Genomic DNA, 13,871 nt, shown 5'->3' on the forward strand with positions numbered 1-13,871 from the left:
CACGGGTTTTATCCGCTCGCTCGTGAACACCCTATTAATTATGTCATTAATAATGTTCATTTGAAATTTCTTTAATACAAAACTAATAATGGTTTTGAAACCTACAATACTATATTATTTTACATTTCCCCTTTATACTATTATTTAAAAAAAAATGATCCGAGTTTATTCACAACCGTGTTCATGAACATTATATAATCAAATTTGTTCATGAGATGAACCTATAATCAAACCTGCTCGCAAACTTTTGTCGTGCTCAAACTCGACTTGTTTATAAATCGAGCCGAAGAAATCAAACATTTATTGAGTCGAATGTCGAACCGCTGATGAACAACTCGGTTTATTTACATCTCTAACTAAATATATTGTAAGAGCTCGTTTACAAGCTTAAGCTTAAAGTAACAAATGAAGGGTTTAATTTTAACTTTATTTTTTTTTTTGTATGTACATCATACCTTTTTTGAGAGATTTTATTGCATAGTGTATAACATCATTCGTGCATCGAACTAATAATTTAATATTACAACTCAATCAATATATAATATGATATCAAATATTAGTCCATGGATAACACGGGCTGGGCATATAATACAATTTTAATCTTTATGCATGGATTAATTTATAACATACACTCTTCACGATGAATATTCTCGGAGCTTGAAATGTGTAAAAAATAAGTTCATTTTATCCTGTGTTTTTAATTTTTCTTTTTAGGGTTGTCATGATTCCAACTCTTAACTACTAAATCTGAAAGGCCGTGGTATCATACAGTGAAACTAATTAAACTAAAAACTTAAAATTTAAGTTGATAATTAAGCTATTAAGTTGTAGTATATATAAATCATTTAAAACTGAGTTAGGTAATCAAACCACAATAGTGAATTAGAGAATCAAAATTCTATTAAAAGAGTGATTTATTGTAATGGGATAAGTTTGAAAATGAAAAAAAAAAAAAAAGATGAAGCATGCTTGGTTAGGGAGATAGAGAGTGAGGAATGGGTAGAATGATTAGAGCCACCTAACCTAACCTAACCAAAGTTTAAGTTTGCTGAAACTTGAGTTCTATTCAATCATCATCATCACTCAACAATACTGTCATCTACACACTTCTAGTTACTTGAAAATTTTAATTATAAATAGCTCTTATTTTAATCAAACTAAGAAGCTCCATGCCTTATTAATTATTGCCCATTCTCCTATAATTATATCCAAGTTATGATCTTCATTTATTATCCAACTTAAAATCATCATTCAAATTAATAGATGTACCTTTCATTCTTCTTCTAACCGTATTCTACAGTGCAAATCAATAGGGATAGGACTTGTTTTCTAAGTCTTTTGCTTCTATTTATATATTCTTGCTTCGATCTGATGTGTATATAGCATTATTCACATTCACCTTAATTAAAATAGTGCATATATATACCCATTTTTATAATAATAGGCATAATATCTTTTTGACTCCATAAATTAAGGTTTCAAAACCAATTGAGTCTCTATCCTAAACAAAAATTATCAATTAATGTCTCATCAAAAATCATTTGGTTGAAGAGTTTCAGACCTTCTTCCTCGAACTCATTTTAAACCAACATAAAGATCATTACATCCTATATCAAATAGTCACGGTTTCTGATTTTAGGATAGGATGTCCCAATTGATGATTTTTGCTTAGTTTAGAGACCTAAATGATGATTTTGATAATTTAAATTTTAATTGACTTCAAAGCTTTAGTTTGGGGAGCTAAATAGGTGTTATCAGGGGCGGATACAGGGTCCCGAACCCCTCCAGCCGCCGGAACCACCATGGCCACGAGTAGTTTCGGACCTCCAAAATGTTAGTCTATATAAATTCTATGTAGTAATATTTTATTGTTTAAAGATAGATGAGATGGTTAAAACACTTGTTTCTTTTTAAAAGGTCATAGGTTCAATTCCTCCAACCTCAATTTATTTTAGAAAGTGTTTATTTATTTAAATTTTATTTTTTAATAATTATAAAACTATGTTACCATTATTAATTTATTTATTTATTTTCATAACACTTTTAAACTCATTTTTATTATTAAACTCAAACAACTTAATTTCTAAATTAAATTTTAAAATCTTAAAACTAAAAATAAAAAAATGTAAAAATGTTATATTTTGGACTTATTAGGTACCCTTAAATCTAAATTTCTAATTTTTTTTTGCCTGTTAGGCCTCTATAAATCCAAATTTGTAATTTTTTTGGTCTGTTAGGCCTCCATAAATCCAGATTTCTAATTTTTTTTTTGACTCGTAGACCTCTTTAAATCCAAATTATTAATATTTTTGACCTGGTAGACCATTTGAAATCAAATTTTTTTATTTTTTTTACATGTTCAGTCTTTTCTAAATCTATTTTTTTTACATGTTAGGACTATAAATGAAATCTAGCTTAATTTTAAGAAATTGTACATTAATACTTAAAATTGGTTCTTGACCATTCAAATTATAACACGCATATATACAAAAAAGTTAAGCAAATTCGATTTAGCAAAAAAAAAAATTTCTGAACGCACGTGTAAAATCGGTCTTTCCAACCGAGTAATCCTGTATTCGTCACTGGGTGTTATGCCCTTAATAATAATAATAATAATAATAAAATTTTCTTCCTCTTCTACTGATACTCATACTATGTCGACGGGTTCATCCGTCCAAAATTTTCTTCCCCAAATGAATCCATGTCACATGTCCAACAATTTGAATAGTTTCGGGGCCCTCAGCAGGCTCCAATCAATAATAGTATGACCTTTGTGACTTGCTACAATTGTAAAGGATGACTTCACTTTGCTAGATATTTTTCTTTCTAGTCCCAGTAACCGCTATCTATTCAGGAGACAATCAAATATTACCTCAAATTCAGTGGGGGAACCAGAACTCAAAGTCTAGAGGGTTCCATTGTATGAAGATTTTTTTTTTAACAACGACTTAAAGCTTTGATTCATAGTAGTCAAATTAAAATTTTTAAATTTTTGATAATGTAAGGGTAAATTTGATCTTAATTGAAAACGTTAGGGTGCAAAAACTGAGCTTCAATATAAAGTAAGCATAAGGTGCAAAAATACCCTAATATTTATATCTACGAACAATTTTACTCCTAACGTCTAAAATGGTGCAATTTTACCCTTAACGTTGGCAGCCAAAAGAAATTTTACCCCTAACGTTGATAAGTTTGGTCAGTTTGAAAAATTATTCATCAAATTGTTTTCTCGGTCATGAATCCTGTCATCTACACTTCACATATGTGTGTCATTTTATCATCCATTAGTAACAGGTCACAAATATATGATTAAACGTGAAAAAATTTTAAAAAATATACTGTGTTTTATCACTCATTAAGGGTAAAATTACTCATGTCTGTACACGTTAGAGGTATTTCTATACTTTATCCCTATAAATTGATATTACTAATTAAGAGCTAAGATACAAATATTCAATTTAAATTAAAAAAAATACAATTAAAAATAATAAAGGAGAATTGAGTTAGTAATGATTAAAAATGATACTTATATAGTGATTCGGGATATCAAATACAAGGTCCGATAGGCCCAGGCCCATTAGAAGCAGGTTCTAAGAAGGCCCATGCGACCACCATTACTCAATATAAATACCCCAAGCACAGGGAAGGTAAAGACACATTCTCACTCATTACTCAATCGGGTACCCCCAAAGCTATTCGATTATTTCCTTTATAAGCCATCTCGAATAACTAACTGTCTTGATCGTCGGAGTGTTCACATGGACCGCTCCCCGCACAGAGACGAAGCCCGGAGACCGCAAGAACACCCGGAGGCAGCTCGGATCACTGTAGTTTGTTCCCTAATTGGATAGTAATATTGACATTTTTTAAAGGAGTATGAGGATTAGGGGAAAAAATTTAAATGGGATAAAAACTGATAAAAGGGAGATTCAATTAGATAGTAATATTGACATTTTTTTAAAGGAGTACGAGGTTTAGGGGAAAAAATTTAAATGGGATAAAAAACTGACAAAAGGGAGAATCAAACACGGGAGCAATTAGACATTGAGATTCCTTTAATTAGCACTGACACAATCTATGCAAACTTAATTTTATATCATATAATCACGTCCTATATTATAAGTACTAATTTTAACTATTTTGGAGACTGCTTGGAGTTCAATCATTGTTCCTTAAGGGTGTTCCGGAGGACCATCGGCTGACCCTCCCCGCCCCCTTAGGATCTGCCCCTCCTCAAATTCAAATAAATTTAGCAGCTTTAACTTCCTGACATGCATGCTCATTCAGGCCATGCATCAATTTATATAGTTAGGAAATTGTTCAACCCGAAGTTTATTATTTCTTATGAGGCTTAATAGGCACCTAGCCCCCTAAACTTGTAACTTTTTTTCACTTGGTCCCCTCAACTTAGGGGACAACCTCTCAACCCCCTCAACTCTCCAAAAACATCACATAAAACCCATTACACCCCTATGTTCGGTCAAAATATTGACCCGTGTAGAAAACGTGCTTGACTGTTGACCACACCAATGTCACGTGTCACTTTTTTTATTAAAATTTTCCATTCTGACATAAAAATTCTGATCGAAATCCATCTCTGGTAGTTGCTCGCGGAGCACAAATGAGCTTGCTCGCTGAGCAGGGGTCTCAATGGAAAAATTTAATAAAAAATGACACATGGCATTGGTGTGGTCAATAGTCAAGCGCGTTTTCTACACGGGTCAATATTTTGACCGAACATAGGGGTGTAAGGGGCTGTATGTGATGTTTTTGGAGAGTTGGGGGGGTTGAGAGATTGTCCTCTAAGTTGAGGGGGCCAGATGAAAAAAGTTACAAGTTGAGGGGATTGGGTGCCTATTAAACCTTCTTATGATAATAAAATTACTCTTTTTGTGATACATATTTTTGTAAAGAACAAGTTTGAGGTTTTTAACATTCTTGTTCGCTTTTGCAAGATTTTTGAGAAATATTTGACTTATAAAATTAAATCATTTCAATCTGATTGGGATGGTCACGTATTTTGCAGATGACGGAATTACTCAGCGATCCTTATCTCCATATACTCCAAAACAAAATGGTTGTTCTAAAAAGAAACATAGACACGTCATTGAATCTAGTTTAGCAATGCTCATTATTCAAGAAAAATGTTGTATAGACCGCCTAGGTATTCGAAATCGAGAATTATTCTGATTTTTTCCGATTAACCCCTTTAGGCATTGTTTTGCCACTTGAACGGCGCTTAGACCGATTTGGCACCGCCTTAGCAGCGACCGGGAAAAAAAATTGCTTTAGTATAATTCACTTTTGAAAATTTTCGCAAGGTTATCAGTAAATTGTGTTTATTATTTTTGAGTATTTTTGCTTATTGTGTTCTCTACTTGTTTTCATGATATGGTTATAGTATATGATGAATTATATTACTTACAGACATTATATTTTTACTTATTTGTGTTTTTTCAATGATATTGCTGTTGAAATGTTGATGTTATGGTACAAATTAATGTATATATTTTCTATATTAAATTATTTTAATTATTATTTTTAAATAATACGATATATATATATATATATATATATATATATATATATATATATATATATATATATATATATATATATATCCAAAACTTTAAGAATGGATCCAAAATGAAACAACCTCCCCTTTCCCCCAACTTTAAATTATTTGCAAAATAAGGAAATACAATAAGCACTCGGATGCTCAAGTCAATACAATACCCAGATCTAAAGAGTAAAGTAAAAAACAGAAGTGAGACCTTAATATCTCAAGTTGGATAAACGCGGTGTAATATCCAAAAAAAAAAATTATAAGCAATAAAAATTTTAAATGTTAAATATTAATTTAATATATGGAAATGTTAAATTTTAAAGGAAACTATAAATCACACCAACATATGAAAAGGAAGACTAAAATAAAATTGAAAATTATATGAGTTAAATTGAAATTTTACACATTTATATATTCCATTCTTATTCATTTTTCTACCATTCGAATTTACTCCATCGTCAACGTCGTTGCCTATCGTTCTCCCCCATTTGGCCACCGTTTTTCACATTTTTAAATATCAAATTGAAGCTCTTTAAACCATCTACAAGTACATCTAAGTTTTAGAGTATTATTTTAAGTTTTTGTTAAGTTTTTAGAGAGAGAAAATTCATCATTTTTGGGCTACCCCTTTCATTTTTGTACTTTTTGCTCACTTTTTCACTAATTTAACACTGAAAATGGACTCATGAGGCCGGGAAACCATTAGGTAGGTTAATGGTCGAAGCATGCAATGGTTTTCCTCCAATAAATAGAGACTTGTGATAATTTAACACTGAAAATGGACTCATGAGGCCGGGAAACCATTAGGTAGGTTAATGGTCGAAGCATGCAATGGTTTTCCTCCAATAAATAGAGACTTGTCAGAAAATCATTGGAGTTTGTTTGTGATAATTAGATAATAAGGTGATTAATTTATAAAATAAATAAAAATAAAGACAAAATTAACTTTTTTCGCTTTGACTTTTGACTTTTTTTTTAATACCATTAGTCAACTTGGACTGTGTTTGCTAATGAAATCAACTTCAAGGTACTTATTTACCACTTTTTCAACCACATAGTTTATGTTTGATAATAACTCAAACCACAAGATTTATTATTGTACTTTCCAGCTATTGCTTGTTGAAAAGTTACAATTTTGCACCTAATACCGAGTTAAGTCTACATATTTTGATTTGAAACAATAAACGACAAAGAGTCTCATTAGATTTAACACTTTTTCTTTCTACTTTTTATTTTCTTCGTTTTCATCATCTCTAGGAAGTTCAGTTGAACCTTTAATTTTTAATTTTAATTTCTTTGTGAACGGTTCTTTGTTTGTTCTAGCACTATCTGTTTGAGACTCTACCTTTGAAAGCAAGTTGTTTTACCTCAAAAGAGAACATGCACATTTTTATAATAAAAAGAAAAATTATCAGTCTAGTTATTCCTATTTAGATCCCCTTCTTGGATCAATTGTTATCTCGTATGATCGCTTCTAAACTCGATCGTATACCAAAAAAATAGGAAGAAAAAATAAAATAAAAGAAAAATGTTAGTTCATATTTAATAAACCTCGTTTTTCTTTGAAAACAACTTGTCAAAATATCATTTATGCCAATTTTGTAAATATTTTTAGTGCTAAATTTCTAACACAATGATTTTTTTGACATACCTCTAACCTTAACCTCCTTACAACCCGAACTTCGAGATTATTTATAGGGATTGTTTGAGTCTTAGCAAGGTAGAGGTACTCCGATGAACATACAAACTCACTGTAACTTTAGACAAGTATAAAGATGAAAGTAAACACATAGCCACCTATATAGTATGTGATTGAGCAAACAACCTGAGGTGTTTATTTGGGTTTTCCCTTAAAACTTGTTTAATCAAATATGTCTCATTTTACTTAAAAATATGACCTTTGCTAAATCGAATTGTGGCTTTTTAAGCATCGTATTCTTACTTGCTTTTTTAATACATGTGTTTACATATGTTCATTTTTGTGTCGCTCACTTGGTCAAACTGAGAGGTTTTTCTAGTTCATCTAGTTGGTTTTACGTGTTTAGTTTTAATTTACCTGAGGACAAGTAAAGCTTCAAAGTATGAAGAAAAAGGATTGTCACTGCAGCATTTATTCATTTTTCTGTCAAATTTTGTGTTTTTTCAACAAAAGATTGTCAATTTAAATTAGATCTTCAAATTTCAAGAAATTAGTTCACGAAAAATAATCAATTTTGACTTAATATTTACTACAACTTTTAGTTAATTAATTAATTGATTTTTGATACAGATTCAATGGGATTTTTTATGAGATTTTATTGAGATTTTCAGCCAATGAGCACGTTTGATCTGGAAAGACGAGGAACGAGCCTCGCTGGAGGCCAGCTTGACAAGCTGGCCACCCGAACTGCACCCTCTTAACTCAGTTTCACCTTTCTGAAATTGAAAATCTGCAAAATATTTTATGACAGATTTATAGCTGATTTTAGGATTTTATTTTTGTATTTAAAGAACTTGGATATTATTCTCAAGCATCTAGTTATCATGTAGAGCCAATTTTCAGCTAGTTTTTATTTTTTGAAATTAGACTTCACTCAATAATATCTGCAACTTTAACTACCAAGAAAATCCGTACATAATTGTAACTTGCTAGTTGAGAATTTTTACGGTATACCCGGCATACCACATTGGCGGCAACGTAAACAGTTCCCTTGCTAGCATCTCTTCACCATTGGCAGCAACGTAAACAAAACCTTACTTTAACGATAGTCAACCACCACCTCCGTTCGTTCTCCTCCAGCGACTACCACCACCTCCGTCTGTTTTTCTCTACCAACTACCATCACCTCTGTTACTTCTCTGCTCATCCAAAAAAAAAAAAAACACAAATGTTCTTTGAATGATAAGAATTTATATTGCTGTGATGTGAAAGCAAAGAAATTTATTTGATTTTCTGTAAGATAACAGGTCTCAAAATCTGATTTCGTGGAAATTGAATCAAATTCAAAATCAAAGTTACTAATTAACAATATGAATTTTACTAATTAACAATATGAATTGAAATTCACAGAGAAAGAGAGGGTGCAGGAAATTAAATTGAACCAGAATCATGACCTTTGGGTAGAGTGAAAAACAAGGTATGAGAGGAGATTTCAATGGAAGTATTTAATTTCCCAAATAAAGCTGATTTAGTCTAGTAATCCTCCAGTGTTAAATCTTTTCAAGTTCAAAAGTGAGTCGGTGAGAAGAAACGAGGTGATGGTGGTCGAAAGAGGAGAACAGACGGAGGCAGTTGTAGTGGTCCGGCAAGTGATAGTCTGCTAAAGAGATGAACATGAAAAAACCTAAACGTAACAGATGAAGGGAATGGGGATTTGTTTTTTTTAATTAATTACAAGTTTTTTAAAAGATGTTTTGATCCTATTTGCTATAGCATTATGGCATACCACATCAGGTCTATGCCAGGCATAGAGTAAAAATTCTCCTTGCTAGTTTGGTTAAGAAATGCAGATTGAATAAACAAATTATCGGGGCACTTAACTGTTAGCTGACTAACTTTTTATTTAGCTGATTTGACTAACTAATTGTATAAACTTGTTTGGTAAAACTTAGCTGATTACTAATAGCTAGATAAAGTATTTTTTTGGAGTTAAAGGGTAATAATTAGGAGTAAAAATATCCATCAAAAGAGATGAAGCAATAAGCTAATTGAAGTATCCTTAAAACGACACTGAACGCAAAAATCATGTTGTCTTTTTTTTTTTAAGAAAATGCTAAACACGACCTTCTCAAGATAAATCAGATTTCACGGATGAAAAACAATAGCCACTCAATTAACCAGGGAGTAAGCAGCAGAAGGCTAAAGTATTCTGCAGCAAAGATCATACACAAAACCAACAGAACTAAAGGAAAGCTCTTTAATCAATTATGCAAGGTGGCATTAGGTTTGTACAAATAACATGTTTCTGAGTTATAGAGACCAATTGATGAGATTGTGGCTGGAAATAAATAAAACCATTAATGATAAGAATGGCAATTCAGCTCGATGATAACTCCTTGAAGCTCATTTATGCGTTATGAACTACCCCTTCCAAAGCCATTTTTGAGACTCGTTCCATAGACAAGACAAACTTGAGCAAGGATACATTTAGATCATTTAGACTCTTGAGCAACTTTCTTGAACTCAAGTACAAGCACTAATAATTCTGATCTTATGTACTATGTTTAATGATAAACAAACCCATATTTATAGGTCTAAGTTCATTTATGCACAATTTTCTTTAAAATCAAACTAAAAATTGTACTTAGAATAACTATTTCAAGAAGTATACTAAAAATTATATATTCTTAAATAAACTTAGGAATAGGAAGAACTATGCTTTAAAACCTATTATGTTGAGAAAAGAGTGGCTGGATATAGTCTCAATTACAGTCATCTAATAAATGAACACAATTGAGTTAATCTACAATCTACATGATTAGTAAACAAGCCACACCTAAACTAGAAAAAGCTTGGCTTGGGTCAGTTCATTGGCAGCCCTTCAAAAAATTAAGCACGGCATATAACATCAAGAAGAACATAAAGTATGGAAGCTAATTCAAACCATCGTGTCACAAACAAATGCTTTCACATCCTTCAGTTCTAATTGACCGAGACCAAGAACTCAACAAAATATCAATTTCATCATTATGCAAGTTAACAGACCAACTACCAGAATCTTTTAGACTGTAATTCCATCACAATGCCTTTGGTGTCAGTTTAATCTCAATATCTGGCCAGACAACAAGAAGGCAATGACACAACATCAATTTGCCAATTTATAACGTGAAAATTCTATTAAACAAAAGTTTCAACCACTACAGATTGATGTCGAATATGCTAGTTGTTAAAAGAATTGAACAGATATTTAAAACTTTTGAAACAAAAAAATAAGTAGAAGTAAAATATAAGCAGTAACTGCACATATAAGTACGGACCAAGTAATCCTGTAAGCATATCCACTAAAACAGCAGTAGAATATTACATTTGCAACAGTAAAGTCTCACCTTCAATTTCAATTTCAAAGCTCAAATTCCTCATCTTTCAAAGCCATCTCTGCTGCCTCCTCTTCCTCATCATCAAGAGCAAAGTACTCATTCTTCTCCACTGGCATAAACATATAAAACATAACCGCATAAAACGCAAGACTCGCAATCTCCTCCGCAGCATTACTCACCCACTGGTACTTATAAGCTGCAATCGTCTTGAGGGCAAAAACCACAATTCTTGTAAAATATAAGTAGCCAATCACAACAATATAGAACTGCCTGAACAGCTGCAATTTGGCCAAATTCCTGGCAGCCTTCCCGTCTGTCTTAGATGTCTCTCTCAATGAACGGATTGACCATACAATTGGGAAGATAATGGCACAGCAGCAGATGATATCCACCAACAGGAAAACCTGATTCCAGGTAACCCAATCCTTAATAAAAGGCCCAGTCTCGCCAATCACTACAGAAGCAACATTAGCCAACACCTGAAGCGGAATGACAATCATCAACACTTTCTTCTCCTTCTCTTGTAGGAATGGCTTCAAAAATGACCAACCAGTGCCAATCAAAACAATCACCGTAAAAAGCAAAACCACACGAATAAACTGGAAAATGTAGAACAAAACATCCCAACCGTGAGGAGTACCAGTGCTCTTCACATAATGCTTGTCCTCGGCAGCACAGATCAAGTTAAGCGCTTTCATTATAAGCAATCCAGCCATCAACAAATGAATCCGATGAACGGATCCTCTGTTCTTATAACAAATGTAGATCCAGAAGCCAAGAAAAGCGAGATACACAATAGAGAATAGAAAGTAAAGAGAAGGTAGCTGTGTCAAGCCAGCAGAGAGGAAATCCTTAGAACCGTCGCGATCGAGATTGTAAACCTCTGTACGGACAGCCATAGACACGCGGGTCTCCGGGGCGCAATTGGCGAAGAAGAGAGAGTATTCATTGGGAGCGGTAACGGGATACGATTGGTTGAAAGAGGAGAGTGGAGGAGGTGAAAGGTCGCGGAAAGTGAAGAGGTGGAGAGTATAGTGAGAGTCGAGGACGCAGAAATTAGGATTTTGTTGGATCTCGAGAAGGACTTGAAGGAGAGACTCTTCAGAGAGTAGGAAGAAGCCGAGGCGAGAAGGAACAGGGTTAGGTGCGTTGAGAGAGGAGGAAACAGAGACGGAGGAGACAGAGATTGTAACACGGCCAGTGTGTGTGAAGCCGAATTTCTCAAAGAGGATCATAGGGCGTCCATCGTTGGATATAGTTAAGGATTTGATCTCAGCGGTGGCGAAGCTAAGAAGTGAAAGCAGGAGGAGGAAAGGAAGAAGAAGAAGAAATGGTTGTTTCGCCATTTTGGGGGAAATTTTGGTGGTGGAGTGAGTGGTGATGGCAGATCTGAGGAGGAGATTTCAGAAATTGGAATCGAAAAGGAAAGGAAAGGGAAGACCCCGACGTTTACTTTGACGATAATGCCACCCAGTATTCCGCTTAATGGTAAGAATCAGATCTTGACGGCTCTGTTCCCGAGTCCACTTGTACGGCATCGTATAACTTACGCGAGTTAGGTTAAAAACATCACCATGCCATTCATATCACACTCACTTAAGGTTTAATAGGTAAATTTTGGCCACCTAACTTCCTTTCTTAACAGCACTCCATTGAATTTTACATTTTTAACATTTTTAACTAACTCCCCAAAAATGAACCTTAATTATCTTCATAACAAAATATTTAAAAATTAAAATTATTCAGCATGAAATCACATTTTTTTTTTATTTTCCAAAATCGTATTTCTCCTAACTAAATAATATTTAAATAACATCAAAACAAAAAAATTCAAAAATTAAAGTTTTTTAGAATATCATAACTCTTCGATTTTTTTTTTTAATTTTGAGGCATCGGTATTAAAAAAGTGTAAAGTTTAGTGACTATACTGTTAAGAATTTAAGTTTAGTGACCACAATGTTAAAATTGTTAAAGTTTAGTGGCCATGTGTGTAATTTATCCCAGACTTTTTTTTTCTAAACTTGTCCAAAAAATTTCATTGACCCCTGAGTTTTTAAAGTGTTCTGATAGTCCCTTCAATTTGTATAAAATGTTCAAATACCTCCCATCAACTTGGTAAAATGTAATCAATTAATCACTCGATTGCAAAAAAAAAAAAAAAAGAGTAAGTCACATACGGAAGGTGTGTTACACGCATCTTAGAAAAGTAAAACAACCAAGGTCGGGGTACCTAATTCTAATATTAGAGAAGATAAGTTTTACAGTTAAGCAAGTAAAAACTTCATTTTTAATATATTTTAATTCATTCTTTGAATTATGTAGTAACATTTTAAAGTGCGTGTCATACATCTTTTGCATACAGCATATTTTTTTACAATCGAGTGATTAATTGATTACAATTTACGCAAGTTAAGAAGGCTATCTAAACAATTTATGCAAGTTGGGAGAGATATCGGGACACATTGAAAGTTCAAGGATTAATCAAGTTTTTGGACAAATTCGGGAGGCAAATGATGTATTCATCCCTTAATACACATATCATTGTAAAAACACATTATTATTCTTTTTTTATTTGGCTTAATACATCGAAAGTCCTTTGAAGTTGTTCAAAAAGTTCGATTGGCCCTCTCAACTTACATGTATCTTGTTAGTCCACTCAACTAGTGGCGAAGCTAGAAATTCATATTTGGAGGGCTAATCTTAGTCATGCAATTGGAATAATTTGGAGACTCGGTGTAATCTTTCTATATCATGCCGATGCCGATTAAGATCGTTTAGGGTCGGGTGTGATATATATTAACCTAGCTTATATACACATAACATTAGAAACCTACAGCTAATGAGTTTTGTAGTTTTAATAAGATAGTACAAATTAAGATTAGAGTCGTAGTGGGAGATTATTCAAAAGAGGCGAGAGAATGAGTAGGGAAAAGAGTCATTATTATATTCTAACTATAACACGAATCTGTATATATTGAAGGGAAAAAGCTCATATGACATATATCGAGAGAATGCTAGTATGAATTCAATAAAGAAAATGTGACGCATATGAAGGCCTCTTATTGGGACAACACGATCTCTTAATAGGGGCATGACAACTCAAAATCCTAATATGAGCCATAATAACCTATTAATAGAGAGTTCAAATGAATCTTTCAGGTATGTTTAAAATCATTGTCTCTGTTAATTTATCACTATTTTTAAGAGTAATAATGACTTAAATATATGAGTGCTTACGTTGGCTCGCTATTCCGCTTTCTTTTCTCTATGTGGTATGTAGTGCTTTTAC

The 13,871-nt window shown here is 32.8% G+C and overlaps 1 protein-coding gene across 1 annotated transcript; it reads right to left on the reverse strand.

Moving 5' to 3' along the window:
- Positions 1–8,025: 8,025 nt before the first annotated feature.
- On the reverse strand, positions 8,026–12,057 carry LOC136205537 (protein CANDIDATE G-PROTEIN COUPLED RECEPTOR 7-like). The gene is made up of 2 exons (XM_065996177.1): positions 10,592–12,057; positions 8,026–8,404 (listed from the first exon to the last, which is right to left on the reverse strand). Exon 1 carries the CDS (start codon positions 11,926–11,928, stop codon positions 10,606–10,608), a length of 1,323 nt encoding a protein of 440 aa, XP_065852249.1. The 5' UTR covers positions 11,929–12,057; the 3' UTR covers positions 8,026–8,404; positions 10,592–10,605.
- Positions 12,058–13,871: the final 1,814 nt, after the last annotated feature.

This window comes from Euphorbia lathyris, chromosome 9 (assembly GCF_963576675.1).
Source record: "Euphorbia lathyris chromosome 9, ddEupLath1.1, whole genome shotgun sequence".
In the NCBI taxonomy this organism is placed as follows: Eukaryota; Viridiplantae; Streptophyta; class Magnoliopsida; order Malpighiales; family Euphorbiaceae; genus Euphorbia; species Euphorbia lathyris.